The 19,364-nt window shown below is 50.1% G+C and overlaps 1 protein-coding gene across 15 annotated transcripts in view; it reads left to right on the top strand.

Annotated features, from left to right (window-relative positions):
- MICAL3 (microtubule associated monooxygenase, calponin and LIM domain containing 3) overlaps positions 1 to 19,364 on the top strand; it is a 189,197-nt gene that overhangs the window by 110,967 nt on the left and 58,866 nt on the right. For 13 of the 15 annotated variants that reach the window (XR_009702624.1, XM_061206117.1, XM_061206114.1 and 10 more), the window contains 3 exons: positions 373 to 456; positions 10,125 to 10,311; positions 19,260 to 19,348. Coding sequence is in view for 14 of the 15 variants with exons in the window: in XM_061206117.1 (XP_061062100.1) it covers positions 373 to 456; positions 10,125 to 10,311; positions 19,260 to 19,348 (360 nt within the window). In the remaining variant the exon portion in view is untranslated. Of the gene's footprint in view, positions 1 to 372; positions 457 to 3,312; positions 3,412 to 5,065; positions 5,123 to 7,186; positions 7,295 to 9,548; positions 9,657 to 10,124; positions 10,312 to 19,259; positions 19,349 to 19,364 lie in introns of all 15 variants that reach the window. The other 2 variants (XM_061206127.1, XM_061206121.1) reach the window with 2 other exon arrangements.

Below are 19,364 nucleotides of genomic sequence, written 5' to 3'. Positions count from 1 at the left end.
CTCAGCAAGGCTGGGGTGCTCTCCACTGGAGGAAGTGTTCCCGCACTCATTTTGAGTGGAAAGATTCATTTTCCAAGCCAGAATTAGTAGTTTAGGCTCAGAGCATTGAGCTTGGGAAAAGGATAATCAGAATTACAGCTTCTGTTTGCCTTTTCTTTTGCATTTGGCTTCACCCGAGTTGGGGGGGGTAGAGGATTTTCCTTTTTAAGTGTAACTTCCTAGAACTAATTCCGTGCACCCTCCTTCAGTTCATAGATGCGTGTCTATCCTCCATGAGGACCATTTTTGTGTCTGCTACCTTAATGTTTTTTTGTTTTTTTTTTTTGTCTCTGTGTCCTGTCCCCTACCCAATACTTGGCCTGTGTGTCACAGCCGACACAAGAGCGTGGGCTCAGCCAGCCGTCCTGCTGCCTGCCTGAGCAGGGTCGCCCTGCTCCCGCCCCCCAGTGGAAACAGGTAAAGGAGCTGCCCAGGGACCAGAATGGGTGCTGGGCCTTCCCACCTGCTCCTCCTCCGAGCCAGCCGGGTGGGGCCTGCACCGTAGAAGCCTAGGTCACGGGGGTAGGGATCTCTGTGCGCATTTGAGTGGCGACTCTGGGGGAAAGTTCAACAGACAGTACTGATAGTATTGCATGACTTGTTTAACTCCTTGGTATTTGGGAAACCAGTGAAAAGGGTGGGCTGTTAAATTAGTGTTGAAACTAGCTGAAGCTATGTGGTACCTGTGTTCAGGTACTTAGCCTTTGGGGTTTTGCTGTTATAACCTTTGTCCCAAGTTGACCTTTGGCTGGAATGCATCCGCGTGACCCCTGGAGGACAATCCCGAGTTTCTAGATCTTGGGGCTCGGGGCAGTGGTCTTGTGTTAAACAGGAAAATGTTATCCAAGAAATAGTCTCAAACTGGTTTTTTCCTTATTTCAGATCATGGACAGAGATGATCATGGGCGTTTTCTCAGTGTTTTGTCCACATTTAAAATACTCTTTTTGGAAAATTTCACTAAAGTTTCTGCAGGATCTCCTGTAAAGCTGCTTCTCCTACATAGTATAGAGTGGGGCGGAAAGAAAGAGGGGCTGGCGCCTGGCGGGTAACAGGAAACCCGCCAGAGCGATGGGCCTCTGCTCTGTTCCCCCCACGTCACAGCCGTGAGTGCGGCCTGGGTTTGCTGTCTCGTGGTTTGGAATCGCTGAGGACTGGGGTTCTGAGCAGTCAGAGGGGCTGACCCTGATTCCCTCCTGTGCTGGGAGGTGCTGGGGAGTGGTGAGTTAGAGTTTAGTTGAATTACACTTAGGGCAGAATGTTTCTTTCTAACTTTTCTTCTGATAATATGCATGTTAAGGCAGGGCCTGTGAGGCTGAGGTGGAAGCTTGGGAGCAGCGTCCAAAGTCACCATGAAGCCAAGCTGCCTCTCTCCCCATGCTTGGGGAGGGGAGGTCTTCTGAGAAAAACTCATTAGAAATTCACTTCTGTTTTCCTTACTTACCCTTTGCCTAGGGTAGACCTTTGAAGTCTAGGTGGAAGGTATGATTTGAAGGTTAGTCTCGAATTGAGTATTACTAAAGGCGAAGGTGAACTCTGCACTACATTCCCAGGTTCTTAAACTAGTCACGGAGGCGGCCTGAGACAGGGAAGCACAGTCGGTGGGTGAAGAGGTGACTTTGAGTGGCACGTCCTGGAGTGGCTCTGGGCGGGCATCCCAGGAAGCCCGGGTCAGGGTCCCGAGGGGCTGGCTCGGCCGCCGCTGCTGCCTCCGTCCTGCGGAAGACGGGCTCGGCTCCTGCTGGGTGCTGGGCTGCAGGGGTGCCCAGAGCCCTGCTTCTCCTGTTGCTGCAGCGGCTCAGAGCCTCCAGCCTGTGCGGGTGCTGCCTGAACGCACCCAGGTGATTTGTGATCACGGTCGGTGGAGTTGAGTATGTACCGCCAGGCTCTCCAGGCCGAACAGACCCTTGAAGTGAAGGCTAGCCTGGGGAAGGGGCACCGGAGATGCCGGTCACAAGGAGCAGCCGGGTAGCTGGACCCCATTAGATCCTATGTGTAGAGCGGTATTGTAATGTGCTGGGCTGTGAGAGGACCCGTGACGCACAGCTCTCACGTCCTCGTGAGATGTGTTCACAAACAACTTATCCCCAGTGCTAAGTCAGGGATGGCGTCATGAGCCTTGCTTTGCCCACTTATCCCCTGAAAGATAGAGCACTGGAGGGCCATGCCAGTTGGCGCACCAGCCCAGGGACACAGGAAGTCCAGGGGTGCGCCCTGGGGACTGACGGCGCGCCTTCCTGTGACTCACTTGCTGTTCCCCTGGAAGCGGTTCCGACTGAGGCAGGCGGGCGTGGCGAGCACAGTGGTGAGGCCGAGCTGGTCGTGGTGAGGAAGAGTGTGGGGATGCCCGCTCCTCGTCACCTTCCTATGACGTCACCCGGCTCTTCCCTCCCCACCTCGTCCCCTTCTGATCTCAGAAATGCGTCCTGCAGGCAGAGTCTGCGGCTAAGCAGCCTTGGTTTGGCTGTAGATGGTCAGTGGTGTGGGAACAGACGGAGGAGTGGTTTTTTGGCCTCTTCCCCTCCGGGCTTTGCTGGGAGCCGCCCCACACGGTAGCTCTGGGCGTGAGGAAACTGAGGCTTCCTCTGACTCGGGAATCTGGTGGTTTCTTTAGTACTGCAGGGTTCTGTCAATCAGAGACAGGATCACAGGAAGCGGACACCGTGGGGAAGTGATCCACGGACATTGTGTGGTGTGTTAGCGAAAGGTGTTAATTTTATACCCTGTTTCCTGTTCTTTCCTGTATTTCTGTGGTCGTCTCCCAGAACCTTCCGCATGTGAGTGAGGGGACTAAGCAGGGGGAAGCAGTGGCAGGACGTGGGCGTGGGTGGCCCAGGAGGTGCTGGTCTGCTGCTGCAGGTGCCCGGGCGCCCCCGCTGTGGGCAGCAGTCACCACGCTCCCCCCGTAACGGGAGTCTGTGTGCCCTTCTCTCTACTTGTAACTGAGCCCCTTCTACCCGCCAGCTTCCCTGATAAGCCAACAGAGAAGAATATACCCTGGTCCCTGGCATTTAGAAAGTGCTGCCGTGCAGGTCCTGACCCCGCAGTGGCTGCAGAGATGACTCTGGGATCTGCAAACAGAGTGCCTCTGCCCCGAGGCCACGACAGGCGGGGACAGGCCTCTGCCTGAACACGCCAATTTGTGCTGAGGATGGATGGGTGGGGAAGGGCCTCTGGGATGCTTTTGGCAAATGCCTTCGGTCCTTCCAGACCCAGCCTCAACGTGGCCACCATTTCACCTGTGTTCTCTCTGTTTGTGTCTATCGGCGTAAAAGCGACAGGAAAAGGAGCATTCTCGGACCTGCCCCAAAAAAGTGATCACACTCTCTCCTCCCCCTACTCCGCCTCCCTGTCGGGCACGTGGCGACCAGCAGGTGACCCCCTCTGCATGCTCCGCTGTCCTGTGTGCCTGCCTGCCTGTGTGGGTGGCCAGGGGAGAGACCAAGTCAGGATCCCCTCATTTCAGTGATGACTTACTGGCAAAGCGACCTTTGCTGGTGGGCCTCAGGGTGGCACATCGTCCGTTCAAACCCTGGGTAGTTTAATCTAGTCCCGCATCACAGGGCTACAACTGTGCAGCCACAAACTAAAATTTAAACTGTACTTGACACAGACGCGAGGTCCAAAAGCCCTGGAGAGCGTTTTTGTGTAACCCCATTGAAATCAGCCGTTTTTGTCTTGCTGCCCAAGGAGATACAGTGAGGTGAACTCTGGGAGGCTTGTTACAGGGCTCCACTCTGTGAGCTCGCCTCCTTCTGAGCTCGAGAGCCCTGCCTCTTGCTTATCCAGCTTTTGCCAACAAACACCTGCCCTTTCCGTCCACCCCACTCACTGTCCAGGCAGATCACTGGAGAACTTCTTCACGGCGAGTTAACCACACGTGCTTTGTGGCCAGCACGCTCATATGAAGTGCGTTGATAGAACGGCTTTTTTGACTTGTGTTGTATGTCCCTATAAAGTAAAACACTGATTTTGGAGGTAGGATCTACGGAAAGACATTTTCTCAGCTATGGTAGCCTATTTAGAAGGTGATTCCATAATGTGTCTGATGTGCAGGGGCCCAGCCTATGTCCCTGGGTCTGGACGCTGAGCCCTTGTAGGGTAGTGACCACCCTGGGCCCTGTCTCTGCCTGAGAACCAACATGGGGCATTTCCTCTGAGTCAGGCAGTGTTCTGAGTGCTTTTCCTGTGTCGTCTTGGTCTGTTCTCACAATAACCCTACGAGGCAGGTCCTGTTATCCTCACCTTTTACAGATGAGGAGACCGAGGTGTAGGCTAGGGAGGCCAAGCAGTTTGTGTGAAGTCACACAGTGAGCAGTGAGCTAGGAGCTGAACCCAAGTGGTGTGACTCTGGAGCCTGAGCCCCGGCCTCATCCTGCCCGCAGAGACCACACGCTCACGGGCTCTGGACAACAGAGTGGCCACATCGGGAGCTCCGGGTCAGTTCTTGCAGCGGGGCAGGGCCATACGGTGAATGCTGGGCTATCCAGAGAGTGACTAGGGCCTAGACGCCCCAACCCCACGTCGCTGTGTTAGTGGTTTCCCCAGGGCAGCGGAGGCGGCGTGGGCCTGTGTCACGGTCCCCGGCCTCTTGGGTACAGCTTCTGTGCTCACCTCGCCCCTTAGTGCCGTGTGCTCTTGGAGTCTCCTGTGGACTGTTGTCGTCTCTAATGCCTTGGTGTGGAAGCTTCACCCTCCTAACCTGCCTCTCCTGTTAACCTTCCACTGAATGCCTCTGATCACGTGCCGCTGTGTGAAAGAAATATGTTTGTTCCACCTTTGTACTAACCGTAGTTTGTTATTTATCTACGTAGCTGACCTCATTGGAGACCAGGTGGGAGAACAGCTGTGTAGAGCTGTCCTTGGGTCACAGGATTTGATGTAGATGGGACTGTGGTTACTTGGGGTTGGGGACCAGTAGGCAACAGGTTATGTGTTGAAATGAACTCTCACTTTCTGGTGCTGTCACTTAGTAGGTCCAGATAGAGCATTTGGATGGAACTTAAGTTTCTACTTTGTTGCCAACAGACGTACAGAGATCTTGATGCTGACAGCCGTGGCAAGCAGAGTCCCCACCACGAGAGGGTAAAAGCACGACTGTGGCATGGGGTGCTGGCAGCCACACAGATGCGGCACGCTGGGGCGGGGGGGCAGGCCCCTCTCCCTTGCTTTTTCCACACTCTGGTCACCCAGCCAAGAGCTGGGACTCTTGCCGCTAACAGTGATGACCCTTGCAAATAGCATTCACGGTGGAACATCCATCCACTCAGCGTCAGACCAGATAGGAACCCTGAGAGTTTGTGCCCTGTGAACGGCCTCTTCCCCTCCCTGCCCCGCCTTCCCACTCCCAGATATGCACCTTTGACTTCTGGGGAAGGGTCGGGGTCAGTAATCAGGAGGCACTTGCTTGGCTACTTCCGGGATCCTGACGTAGAAATACCGAGAAAGCCAAAGCTCTTAGAGCATGGGGATTCTTCAGGTGTGAAGAGGACGGGGGCGGGAAAGAAGGTGATGACAAGACAGGGTCCATAATGAAAAGTGGTAGCTTATCTGTTCGAGACACTAGTAGGGAGACGCCTGAGCACACCTGGCCATCGTATGATCTGATGAGTTGCAGAGATGCTCATCTCAAAACCTGCTAACTACGAAACTTTTTTGGTTGTTATTATTACCCTTAAATGGAGGCCTGAGTGGGTGTAGCTCTGCAGCCAGAATGAAGAATCATCTCTAACTGTTCATTTCACATGGGCCTTCTCCTCTTATTTTTGCCTCCCCCTTTGCCTTTGCTCTCTGAGAAATGCCCTCATGGCTGAGCAGTAAGTCTGGTTCCCTCCTGGACCCATTAGGAAAGTAGTGGTAGCACTGTCTTCCTACCAGTTGCCAGGCAGAAAGCAGGCCCGGGGTGGGGGGTGGTGGCCTTTCCATGTCACCCGTGTCACCCACAGCTTCACTGCTTGTGCCCAGCCTCTTTCTTCCTTCTTCCCAGGCTGGTTCCTGTCAAGAAGAAAGCTAGGCACTTTCACTGCACAGGGCAATGCCCTCCGTTTTGGGGGATGCCTATTTGAGGAGGTGCTGATGGTCTTGAATGAAACAGGGTCTCCGTGGGGAGCGGAGGGAAGTCGGTGGAGGAAAGAGAGATTGGACGGGGAAGCTGGTAGAAGTTGGGGCTGCAGGGCACCGAGGACAGGTGGGATTTGGAGCTCAGGAAGCAGCAGGGTTGGCGGGAGTTTTCTTTCATCTCCCCGGTGGGCTGCTCTCCAGGGTCTTCGGGGCAGGGTTCCCGTCCAGGCACTCCTGGGCGTCACTGTTTTGTTCCTTCCCGGCCTCTCCCTCCACCGCCCGCCAGTCCAGCTGTGCGCTTGCCTGCTCTCTGCCGTCCAGGGAGTTTCTCTCTGAGCCTCTGGAGCAGAGGCTGGTGACACCCCCCATCACCCCTGTCATGCCTGAAGCTTTGAAGTTAGTGCGAGCTGAAGGCCGAGGGGTGCTTCTTCCCTGCGGCCCGCAGGTATCTCAGCCCGAACCTGCAGGCAGCGAAGCAGTTACTGCTTGCCAAGCTCGCAGCCCCTCCTGGCTTGGGGACCGGAGAGTGCCTGGCTGCTGGGCCCACTTTTGCTCCACGTGCTGCATGCAGTCTGCAGAGGGTTGGGGCCGGCTCCGGGGCAAGCTCGGTGTCTGAGCCCCACCGGGAGGAGGAGGAGGGGCCACTTTCCTGGCTTTCATGGAGAAAGCGAGCTTTGCTCCAGAGCTGCCGTCTCTTGTCTGCTCCTCGTAAGGCCGGCAGAGTGCCGAGCCGGTGGAATCTCCTTGTGCTTAAGAGAAATTCCAGCCCAGGCCGTGACGGGCTCGGCAGGGCACGCAGGACGTGTGAGCAGGGCGCTGCCTGCTGGCTGGCAGCACTGCGCACGTGAGAGCAGGGGTGCAGACAAGGCTTTCTGGGGGGCTGTGTTCCAGCGCGGGTGTGGCTGCGAGCGTGAGGCACAGTGGGAGCCTGGAATGAGCCATTGGTGCTTCTGGAACTAAGAGCGTTTCTTTACTGCATTTGTCATCCAGATAAAGGGTCTGAAACTGCCAAGTTCCGTGTGTTCAGGTCAGCGTGTAACTTTTAACTTAACGTTTCCCTTGATTTTTTCTCCATCTTGTATTTTATAGCCAGAGCCTGAGCCTTCTCGTCGATTTTTTGTCGACCAGTGGGAGCTTTCTCTAAGCCTCCGCTCCGCCAGCCGCCCCGCCTCTCCCTCCTCTGACTTCCTACGACAGGTAGCGGGGCCCGGGGCTTGGCCAGGCTCGTCCTCTTCAGCCTGCACTTTCTTCACCCACACGAACGGCAGCCTGTCTCCTTAGGAATCCCGTTGTGTGTGTCCGTCATGCATGTGAGGTCGGTAGGCGTCCACCTGAGTTAAGGAGGCTGCTAGCTTCACTGCAGCAAATTCTGTCCCAGTCAACCCACTTTCATTATAGTCCAACTGTATCAAATAATGAGAAAGCATTTTGTAGCCATTAGCTTTTTTTATCTCCAGACCTCTTCCTATTAATGTGTTATAAAATATGAACCATAGTGTAATTAAATCTCTTAAAGAGAGTGGTGGATACGCAGCATTCTGGGTGCCTCTTGAATTGAAATCTCTTAAGGAATGAACTCTGCTATTTCCTGTGATGGAACTGACCCAGCTGTGGACGAGTTTACCGAGAGATTGCAGGGTCTTTTGTCCTTTCTGTTTGTTTCCTGTTCTTGAGCTGGTAGCAGACGGTGCAGAATGATCCGCACGTGTGGTGGCCGCAGTGTAAGTCCAGAGAGCGCTACATTTCGACTGTTCTTAAGAGTGGGGAGAGGAAGACCGTCTGCTTTTCATGCCAGAAACAAATAGAACTTGAGTCTCCACCTCTCTCAGGGGTGTGCTCGTCAGAGCTGTCACATCGCTGAGAACGGAAGGTGACAGATGCCTTTGCACCAGGCAGCCCTGGGCTATACTTGCTGAGAGTGCTGGTTCTGACGGGAGAGCAGGTCCTGGCTGAACAGGGAGGGCCCTGGGCTTGCCCAGTGTCCCAGCCTCAGACTTGGCATCTGGTTCACGCTCCCACTCACCTGCTGCAGTTTCCTACTCCCTGGCGTCAGCTGTTCGATGCTCAGCTTGGCTGTGCCTGGGTTCCTGTCTGTACCAGGCTTAAGCTTCCCTAATGTTTCTAATCTAAAGAAGGCTTAGGTCTAAGAGCCACTTGTGTTTCTCGACCACAGATGGGTATAAGCTGTGGAGTTAATGAGCAAATGGCACTATCCTTTGGAAATCTCCTTATTTTAAATTGAAAATATAATTGACTCCTCAGTTCCAGCTGAACCTTGGAGAATTGTTTGCTCATTTGTGCTGCTGTCGTTCTTGTATTTGCATGGGGTCAGTTTCCCCCTAGAACATTCCTCTGGTTTGTCCCTGCCCCAGCCAGGACGTGCCATTGCTCGGGCTGGTGATTCTCTTGCACACAGTTTCGTATGTTCAAACCGCTTCCTGATGGGATTGTGGGCATCCCCAGCACAACTGCTCCCGGAATGTTTTGGATTTGGAATTAGGGTGGGGGCTCCTCAGACCCGGCAGGCATACGGCTGCTGAGAGGCGTGTCATACACACTGGGTGTCTGGGCCGTCTGCACAGGACGGGCTCAAAGCTGGGCTCCCGCAGGAAGGTTTGCCATTGAAATTTATAGTTTTCTCCTGCTGCTTTTTCAACACTGCTAGAAAGAGGATTGAGGTGGTTGGATTTTTTTTCTTTTATCTTGTTTCAACGTATAAAGAAATAACCCCTCCTGGACTAGAAACACATTCTGGCTTCCACAGCCGCCGTGTCAGCAGTGCCCCAGCTGGTCCGGAAGGCTTGGTCTCAGGGCCCAGGGGAACGCGGAAGTCTCCACGGGGAGAACGGGCAGAGAAGGGTTCTTCCCGGTAAAGCCCGGGGGCCTCTGGGGCACAGGACAGGGGCTCTGAGCGAAGGAGGTAATAGTGAGGACGGATGTCCTCCCCGGTGACGCTGGGCTGCTGGCATCCGTTACCCAGATGGAGAGTCGGCCTTGCTTTCTTTCTAAATGAGAAAATAACTCCCCAGGCCCTCTCCCAGGCCCTGGGACGTGCCTTCAGTCTGGTGCCCGCTGCCTTAAGGGAGGTGTCCTCTTAGGTCCTCTGTGTGTAATCCGAGCCGCTGGGTGGTAGGCCCTTCGCACTCTGTGTGCCTCCATCCTGTCGTCCCGCCTCCGCATCCCCCGCACTTCGTCCAGAGAGACATGAGAGACCGGCTTCTCCTTCCTGAATTTCACTGTCTCTGCGGCCGTCGCTCCCGCCTGTGCTGACACCAGTGTGTGGACACTGACACCTAGTCCCCTGCTCGTGGGCACTGTGTTGGCATGTTTGTTGCTGCACCTTGTATTCATTTTATACCTTTCGAAGATTTTTTTTCCCCTGTCTTCTCAATTTATTTTTTTCCTTCTCATTTCCCTTCTTTCTGGTCGTTTAACAATCTCCAACCAATAGAAGTATATAAAGATGTACACGGGCGGAGTGAGCTCATTGGCTGAGCAGATAGCCAATCAGCTTCAAAGGAAAGAACATCCTAAAACCCTTCTAGACAAGAAGGAACTGGTAAGATACACTAAGGGCGCTGTCTGTCTAGATAAGACAGCTCTGGTGAACAAGCCTGCTTTGTTCTAAGTAGCTCAGTGCCATATGTGGCCGCTGCGTGTCATATGGTAATTATTTTTTGAGGTTGTCTGAATTTTGTAACTGAACTTCTAGGACTGAAACCGTTGTTTAGAATGTTGTGTGAACAGCATACTCAGTATCTCTAAAGTGATTGCTCTAGAGTCCAGGGCCTGTGTCCATGGAGAACCACGGGAACACCTTCAGATCAGAATCTGTTAAGAGGATTTGGTTTGCTTGTTATGAAATCGTGTAGAACAGACGCAGTGCCAAGTGCTGCGTGGGCACCGGAGGCACCGGCCTGCGCTTGTGCGCGGCTCCCGTCCCCAGGCAGAACCGCGTAGGGAGGGTCGTGCGCCCTGGGGAGGGGCCGGGAGGCCTCGCCTGACGCGTGCCTCCCACCACCCCCAGGGCTCCATGAAGAAGGAGTTCCCACAGAACTTGGGAGGCAGCGACACCTGCTACTTCTGCCGGAAGCGGGTCTACGTGATGGAGCGGCTGAGTGCCGAGGGCAAGTTCTTCCACCGGAGCTGCTTCAAGTGCGAGTACTGCGCCACCACCCTGCGCCTGTCGGCCTACGCGTACGCCCTCGAGGACGGTGAGTCCCCGCGCTGGAGGCCACACCCAGACTCAGGGCCCCCGCTGCATTCTTACACAGACGTCCTCTTTTCTGCCTCTCCTGAGCCTTCCCATCCACCCCACTCTAGTCTGTGTTTTCTCCCAGACTCTTTCTTATAAATATTTCTGCAGAGTCACCAAGCTGTATCATAGATGACTCAGTGACCATGGTGATGAGAAGGGCATGCGTTTACCTAAATCGTTTCCCTGGCTTCACAGACACCTGCTGTCGTACCTCACGGTGGGCTCTTAAGATAAAAGGGACCTGAGGAGAGTAAGTCTTTTTTGTGTTCGCTTTAGAGAAGCAGAATCACAGGCTTATAGAAGCCACATTTCTTGCCTAAGGTCAGTGACAGCACATTGAAACTGTATCCCCTGCCACTGTTCTCAGACCTTGGCTTTCTGAAGGTGCCTGAGTTATGCCCAGTGTCACCCGTGCTCTCTCGTATCAGCATCTCTGGTGAATTGAGAGCACGTTGCCCAGGCCTCAGTCAGGTTACTGTGCTGTTCAAGCCTGGCCTTTTGTGATATTTGTTGGTTTTATAGTGGAATGACCTTGATAAGGCAGAGGTGGAGAATTATGCAGACAGGTAACAAAGCCTGATGGAGAGGCGCGTGTGCCGCCTGAAAACCCTCTGGGGTTAATTGGAAAAGGTCACCGAAGACATCAGTGATTCCTACGCCCCTTCCTACAGGAAGCAGAAGGGACCTTATGAGAGGCCGTCTTACTGATTCAACAGTAATGAAAAGACCCAGATTAATAGAAGGGGGAAGTAAATCCTCAGGTCCATTGCATTGCCTGAGGAGACTGTCAGGTGATGTCACACGGCGGAGGGGCGCCCTGCGGTGAGGAAGTAGTCCTCCAGGCTCTTCGACTAGTGAGCGAGGAGCAGCCAGAAGGAGCCAAGTGGTGACCCGAGAAAAGCTGACTCTTACTGTTGTGGCACCTGGTCCTCTTGTCACATTAGTGAAAAGCACCACCCAGCGAGGGAAGAGGTAAGACAATTGTCTATACTGTTAGGTATCAGTATTCCCACACACCTGGTCTTTGGATAATGCCTTTGATCTCCCCGGATGGGGTTGGCAGATGGAGCCCACCCAGTGTTTCTAACTGTCTGCGAGGTCTGCCTGGAAAGATCCCTTCAGGTCCAGCGAATCGATCCACGAGTATTTTTGCCCATAGATTGTGCGCCACACCTTTGCCACATTCTCCTGAGGGCGTAGATGGTGTAAGAGGGGCTGGCGTCCTGATGGAGTGATCCGGCAGCAGACGGCGTAAGGGAGTGACCGAGGGCGGGCGACGGTGCGTAGTGCAGACTGTAACTTTGTAAAGCACAGAGGAGGAGGAGTCCGGGAAGCTCAGAAGGGTCAGGAACGACTTACCCGTCCTGCCGTGGACTCTGGAGCGTGGTGGGCGAGGGCTCAGCAGAGGGACAGAGGAGCCGGCGTGCCCAGCGAGAGGGCAGCAGAGCCCGGGGGAGTGACCACGGTGTGGGGGCCGGACGAGCAGGCCCACGTGCTTAAGCACGGCCTTCTTGACAGCGGGCCTGACCAGCTCCCCAGACTTCAGCCCAGGTGAACCTTTCCCTCAGCTCCGCCCTCCTCAGTGACAGCTGGACTTGGGGAAAGGAGGGAATCTTAGGGGTCCTGAGGGTTTAGCCTCATGAGGTTCAGAACTCTAACGGAAGAGCCTCAGGTAAGAGAGAAAAGGGCAGGGATTGTGGCTCCGGAGAGAGGGAGTTAACCCAGCCCATGCCGGGCCCTTAACACATATTGTGACATTTCATCCTCATGACCACCGGAAGGTAGCTAGCTTTATTGTAATTTTACACATCAGGAAACTGAATTCAGAGAAGCTGTAAGTTGCTTGTCCAGGTCCACACAGCAGTAAGTGGCCTCCGAGGTCCCCCAGGTCAGACGTCCTGGGGTTAGCGCTTCTGGCCCACGGCAACTCCGGCCTGGTCAGTGGGGACGCACTCACTTGAGAGAGGCGTCCAGGTTTTACCCTTGTCCCTTCAGCCCCTTTGGAAGGATGCCGTCTTTCTGTTGCCACAGACTAGCTTATTTGCCTGCTGCCAGCTCTTAAGACAAGGACTCTAAAGCAAACAGTGTGTCACGTCTTTCCTCTCCTCTCGAGGGGAGAAAACACACACCATCCGCTGAGGAGGTCTGTGAAGGGCCACCCTCGGGAGTGACGAGCCCACTGCCCCCCACCGCTGCCCCTCCCGCCCCCCCCACAACCCCATGTCTGCTCCCACAGGGCAGCCCAGGGGATCTTAAAGAGACAAGCAGATCTTCCCGGCCTCCCACTGTTCACCCTGACCACCCCCTGCGGCACAGGTGGGCCCGCGGTCCCCGGGGCTGAGAGCTCCGCGCGCCCTCCCAGCCTGCCCCCCGACCCCTGCTTCGGCCTGTCCCCTGCGAGCTGCCCGCTTCTCCGCTGCACTGACACGTGTGCACTTGCTGTGCCCTCTGCTGGAGTGCGCCCCTCCCACCCTCGCGGGGCAGCCTCCTGTGGCCACACGCTCTTTCCCCGGAGAGGCGGCAGGGCTCCTCTGCCTGACCAGAGCGTCTCTGGCTCTGACCTGGAGTTGCTGGGGGCAGGAATGTGTGGCCCGTCTGCCTCAGGCTCGCCTCTTAGCCGTCTGTTTTCTCCAGTTCCGTCTTCAGTCATTCCTACGTTTATTGTCAAGGTTCCTGAATTTACTTAGACCATCTAAAATCAGTGACTTGACGGGATCAACCATGCTTTGTGGTTGCTTTGTGACGTTAGCATGGCCGTACCTGCTGATTGAGATGGGCACCATCGTGAAGAGCCAGGCATCTGATGTTCGAGTCCTGTCCGAGACTCGCTAGCGTGGCTTAGCCTTTCTGGGCCTCACAGGGTTTTGAGGATTAAATGAGTCGATAGTTGTAAAGCACTTACAGTGTTTGGCACATGGTAAATGTTAGATGAAAATCAGCCCTTTTTGTTATTAACATAAGAAGCAAAAAGTATCACCAAGTTGGGTTTGGGAAGGGGTTTGAGGTGCATTAATCGAGCAGCTACAGTGCAGGACGTGTGATGATGTCTCATTGATGGATCTCACCCCACGAGACGGTGTGGTCTTCATGCTCTACATGAGGAAACGTGTGCTGAGAGGGTCATGTACCACTGAATGGCTGGGATGGTGCCTGCACTGAGCTCTGGTTTCAGTGTGTGTGTTCCTCCCCTCAGGTTGTGCTGCATTCATAGAGAAAACAAGGTTTTGGAATTTTCTTTTTACCTTTTGATCAGGCTCGTGGGACTCGTTTTTGAAACCTAAACCTCTTTACTTTATTTATTTAGGATACCGTAGCAGAATTCAATGAGAATTCCCTGGTAGGTCAGTCTATTGAGTTGTATTTTTAAATCTAGAATTCTGCTTTTACTAGAAAAAAAGCAAATTAATGGAGGAAAAATAGAAGAAAGGAATGAACATAACTGTAAATGATTGTAGTTTTCTGATACTACAATAAATAAGACTCTTGGTTGAAAGTAATGGAAACCCAGATCAGATTAAAGTTTATGCATAAGATTGACATCTTTCTTGCAGATAGCAGGGCTGCCGCTTCTCTCTCCCCATCCCTAAGAATCTGTTAGCCTAACTTAGCCACATGCCAGATCCTAGAGCACCGTGTCCTGGGATGGGCTGGAGGGAAAGGGGATATTCTGATTGACCTGTCTGGGTCATTTATCCACTTCTGTGCTGGGTAATGTCAGGCCACGTGGTTGACAGCCCCATCAGAGTCATGTGGAGGAGGGAGGAGTGTTCCTTAAAGAATGAGACACAAGACAGGCAAAAAGTAGTGTGTGATCCAAGCACCAATACGTTTTGTCTTGTCCTAATTACATTTTATCTTGGCCAAAATTCGCAAAAGTGAAATGGTTTATTACAGATTGTAGAAGGAGATTGTGTCCAAGCTGCTAAAAATAACCCACGACTCAGCTCCCCTTATAGAAAGATAAGCAGTGGGGTTGATGGTCCTTTGCTCTCAAGTGCCCCTGACAGGAGGTGTGGTTCTCTGAGTTCTGATTACGTTCGAGGAGCTAGTGGGAAACTCTATTTCAGAAAATATACTATCTATATGAATATTATTTGAAATTATGAAAGTCCACAAGCTCTATTTTTCTAAAAGATTTATGCAGTGTTGGGAGGGGGAGAAGTACCAGTAAAAGGAGAACAGAAGTCAGTTACTTTGAGGGGAAAAAAGAGAGAGAGATGTAATCGGATCACCAGGAGAAGGGAAGAAGAATGCCATCTCATTTATCTCCTTGACTTTTTTTTGAGATATAATTGACACATCGGTTTATGTGTACTGCCCGTTGATTTGACACATTTATTTGTAAAGTTATTACCACCACCGTGTAACCTAGGCTAAAACCGCAGTGTTACCACCTCCGTGCCATCACATAGTTACTAACTCTTTTCTGTGGTGAGAACATTTAAGACCCACTCTTTAAGCAACGTTCAGGTATATGACGCAGGATTATTTGCTTTGATCACCATGCTGTGCGTTAGATCCCCAAACTTGTTAATCTTATAACTGGAAGTCCCTACTCCTTGGCCAGTATCTCCTCATTTCCCCTCCCCCCACCCCTACTGGCCACCATTCTACTCTCTGTTTCTCGGAGTTTGTCTTTTTTAGATTCCACATGTAGGTGATATACAGTATTTGTCTTTCTCTGTCTGACTTATTTCACTTAACACAATGCCCTGAAGGTCCATCCAGGTTATCATATAGCAGGATTTCCTCCTTGCTCATGGCTGAATAATATTCCATTGTGTATACATGTGTGTATGTATATATATATATATTATATATATATATATCCATCCGTGGATGGAAACTTTGGTGGTTCTCGTATCTTGGCCATTGTAAATAATGCTGCTATGAACATGGGGGTGCATATATCTTTTATTATAATTAGTGTTTTTGTTTTCTTCAGATAAATAGCCAGAAATGGAATTCCTGGATCATATGGTAGTTCTATTTTTAATTTTTTGAGGAACCTCCATACTGTTCTCCATAGTGGCTGCACCAATTTACATTCCCACCAACAATGCATGAGGGTTCCCTTTTCTCCACACCCTCTCCAACACTTGTTACCTCTTGTCTTTTTGACGATAAGCATTCTGTCTGCTATGTGGTGATATCTTGTGGTTTTGATTTGCATTTCCCTTATGACTAGTGATGTTGAGCCCCTTTTCATCTATATGTTGGCGATTTGTATGTCTGTTTTGGGAAACTGTCTCTTCAGTTCCCCTGCTCATTTTTTAATCAGGTTGTTAGGTTCTTTGCTATTGGGTTATATGAGTTCTATATATATTTTGAATATTAACCCATAGTCAGATATATGATTTGGAGATATTTTCTCCCATCTCATAGGTTGCTTTTTCATTTTGTTGCTTGTGCTTTTGCTGTCATGTATAGGAAATCATTGCTGAGACCAATGTCAAGGTGATTTTCCCTTGTTTTCTTCTAGGAGTTTTATAGTTTCATGTCTTCATTTAAGTCTTTAATCCATTCAAGTTCATTTTTGTGAGTAGTGTAAGATAGGGGTCCAGTGTCATTCTTCTGCATGTGATTACCCTGTTTTCCCAGGACCATTTATTGAAGAGACCATCCTCTTCCCATTAAATATGTTTGGCTCTCTTGTTAAATATTAGTTGAATGTATATGCAGAGGTTTATATCTGGAATCCTTATTCTGTTCCATTGGTCTCTTTTTATGTCAGTACCATATTTTTTTTAATACTTATTTATTTATTTGGCTGCACCAGGTCTTAGTTGTGGCACGTGTGATCTTCATTGCTGCGTGTGGGACCTTTTTTGTGGTGTGTGAGATCTTTTTTTTTCCAAAGATTTATTTATTATTTATTTATTTATTTAATTTATTTTTGGCTGCGTTGGGTCTTAGTTGCGAGATGCAGGATCTTCATTGAAGCATGCAGGATCTTTCATTGCGGCGCATGGGCTCTTCGTTGTGGTGTGTGGGCTTCTCTCTAGTTGTGGCCTGCAGGCTCCAGGGCACATGGGCTCAGTAGTTGTGGCATGCGGGCTTAGTTGCCCTGCGGCTGTGGGATCTTAGTTCCCCGACAAGGGATCGAACCTGTGTCCCCTGAATTGGAAGGCAGATTCTTTACCACTGGATCACCAGGGAAGTCCCTATAATAACTTTATTTTATTTTATTTTATTTTGAGTTTTTGAATTTTATTTTATTTATTTTTTTATACAGCAGGTTCTTATTAGTTATCCATTTTATACATATTAGTGTATATATGTCAATCCCAATCTCCCAATTCATTACATTTTTTTTTTAAGTTGCGGCATGCAGGACCTAGTTCCCTGACCAGGGATCGAACCCAGGCCCCCTGCATTGGGAACACAGAATCTTAACCACTGCACCACCAGGGAAGTCCCCATACTGTTTTGATTACTATAGCTTAGTAATATAGTTTAAAACCAGGAAGTGTGATGCCTCTAGCTTTGCTCTTCTTTCTCAGGATTGCTTTGGTTATTTGGGATCCTTTGTGGTTCCATACAAGTTTTACAATTGTTTTTTGCGTTTCTGTGAAAAATGCCATTGAAATTTTAATAGAGATTACAGTGAATCTATAGATGGCTTTGAGTAATGTTAACATCATAACAATATTCTGATCCATGAACACTGGATATCTTTCCATTTATTTGTGTTTTCTTCAGTTTCTTTCATCAAAGTCTTGTAGTTTTCAGTGTATAGCTCTTTCATCTCCTCGGTTAGGTTTATTCCTAAGAATTTTATTTTATTTTTTGATGCTATTATGAATGGGATTTTTTTCTTCATTTTTCTTTCTGATGTTTTGTTGTTAGTGTATAGAAACACAACTGTTTTCTATATGTTGATTTTGTATCCTGCAACTTTCCTAAATTTCTAACAGTTTTTTTGGTGGAGTCTTTAGCATTTTCTGTATATAAGATCATGTCATCTACAAACGAAGACAGTTTTACTTCTTCCTTATCTATTTGGAAGCCTTTTTTTTTCTTTTTCTTGCCTGATTGCTCTGGCTAGGATTTCCAGTATTGAATAGGAATGGTGAGAGTGGGTATCCTCGTCTTGTTCCTGATCTTAGAAGAAAAGCTTTCAACCTTTTGCTGTTGAATATGATGTTATCTGTGAGCTTGTCATATATGGCCTTTATTTTGTTGGTACGGTCCTTCTATACCAAGTTTTTTGAGCATTTTTATCATGAGAGGATGTTGTACTTTGTCAAATGCTTTTCTGCATCTGTTGAGATGATCATATTTTTATCTCTCTTTCTGTTAATGTGGTGAATCCCATTTATTGACTTATGGCTATTGAACCATCCTTGCATTCCTGGAACAAATCCCACTTGATAATGGTGTATAATCCTTTTAATGTGCTGTTGAATTTGGTTTGCTAATATTTTGTTGAGAATTTTTACATCTGTATTCATCAGGGATATTGGTCTGTAATTTTCTTTTCTTGTACTGTCCTTATCTGGCTTTGGTATCAGGGTAATGATGTCTCATAAAATGAGTTTGGGAGTGTTCCCTCCTGTTCAGTTATTTGGAAGCGTTTGAGAAGTATTGTTAATTCTTCTTTAAATGTTTGGTAGAATTCACCAGTGAAACCATCTGGTCCTGGGCTTTTCTGCTTTGCGAGGGTTTTATTTACTGATTCAGTCTCCTTACTCAATATTGGTCTGTTCAGATTTTCTGTTTCTTCATGAGACTCAGATTTAATAGGTTGTATGTTTCTAGGAATTTATTCATTTCTACTAGATTATCCAGCTTGTTGGCATATAATTGTTTTTAGCAGTTTCTTACGATCCTCTGTGTTTCTGTGGTATCAGTTGTAATGTCTTCTTTCATTTCTGATTTTATTTATTTGAGTCTTCTCTCTGTTTTTCTGAATTAGTCTAATAAAGGTTTGTCAATTTTGTTTATCTTTTCAAAAAAAAATCAGGTTCATTGATCTATTCTATTGTATTTCTGGTTAGGTCCTCTTACTTTAACTTTGGGAATAGGAAAGTTCATTTGTCAAAGGAGCCACTCTCTCCAGATGAGAAGGATGAGTGGAATTACTCCTGTTTCAACAGTTTCTGTAATAGGGTCTATCCTTTAATTTTCGAAAGCCTTGGCTGTAAGTGGAGGGAAAGAAAGAGTCGGGAAAAAACAACCCTCAGTGACTGAATCCCACTACCAGCATCATGGGAAAAGCCAAGGTTGGTGTTTTTCAAACTTTTGATCATGTCCACAGTAGGACATACATGTTACACTAGGACCCAGAAAACCCAGGTGGGCACAGCTGAGCTGTGAGAAATAATCCTTGACTCTGAGGATGCCACAGTGCATGCTGATGCTTTTTATTAGGCTTTATTCTGTTTTGTTTTAGTCATAGTGCATTGTAGGATTTTTGGTTTTTTTGCGTTGTTTTTAATGCTGATCCTGACCCACTGTGGGTCAGAGCTGCAGTTCGGCCCGCGCTGGCTCGCGGGTACTTGCAGAAGGGCAGCAGGAGGGCCCCAGCGGGTTCATGTTCAGTCCCGCCCCACCCCTGGCAGCCTTCAGGCCGCCACCGCTTGTGTTCATTCTTGGTTTCCCCAGAAATGCTCCTCTGGCTCTTCATGTGACCACATCTTTGTTCTGCACACACTGCCACTTTGTTTGCTGGCCCTGCCGTGCAGGCTTCGGTCTTTGCTGTGGGCCCTGATTGGGTGATGGCTCCGTGGCCTCCACACATCCGGGCACAGGGGAGAGGAGGGCCTGGCCTCCCTGGACAAGAAGGCTGGGCCTGGGGAAGGCCGGTGCCGGGGCGAGCGGACGACCGTGCCAAGACCAGGGCTCAAGCTGGGAATTTCAGAGACTTGCTCACCCTCTTCCCCTGCCCCTTGCTGCCTGCAGGTAAATTCTACTGCAAACCACACTACTGTTACCGGCTGTCCGGGCCTGTACAGAGGAAGAGACCAGCAGTGGCCCCTCTGTCTGGAAAGGTAATGGTGATCGGCC

The sequence above is a fragment of the Eubalaena glacialis genome, chromosome 11 (genome assembly GCF_028564815.1).
Source record: "Eubalaena glacialis isolate mEubGla1 chromosome 11, mEubGla1.1.hap2.+ XY, whole genome shotgun sequence".
NCBI lineage: Eukaryota > Metazoa > Chordata > Mammalia > Artiodactyla > Balaenidae > Eubalaena > Eubalaena glacialis.
Note: the sequence above shows the minus strand (reverse complement) of the source record. Positions and strands in the feature narration are given on the sequence as shown.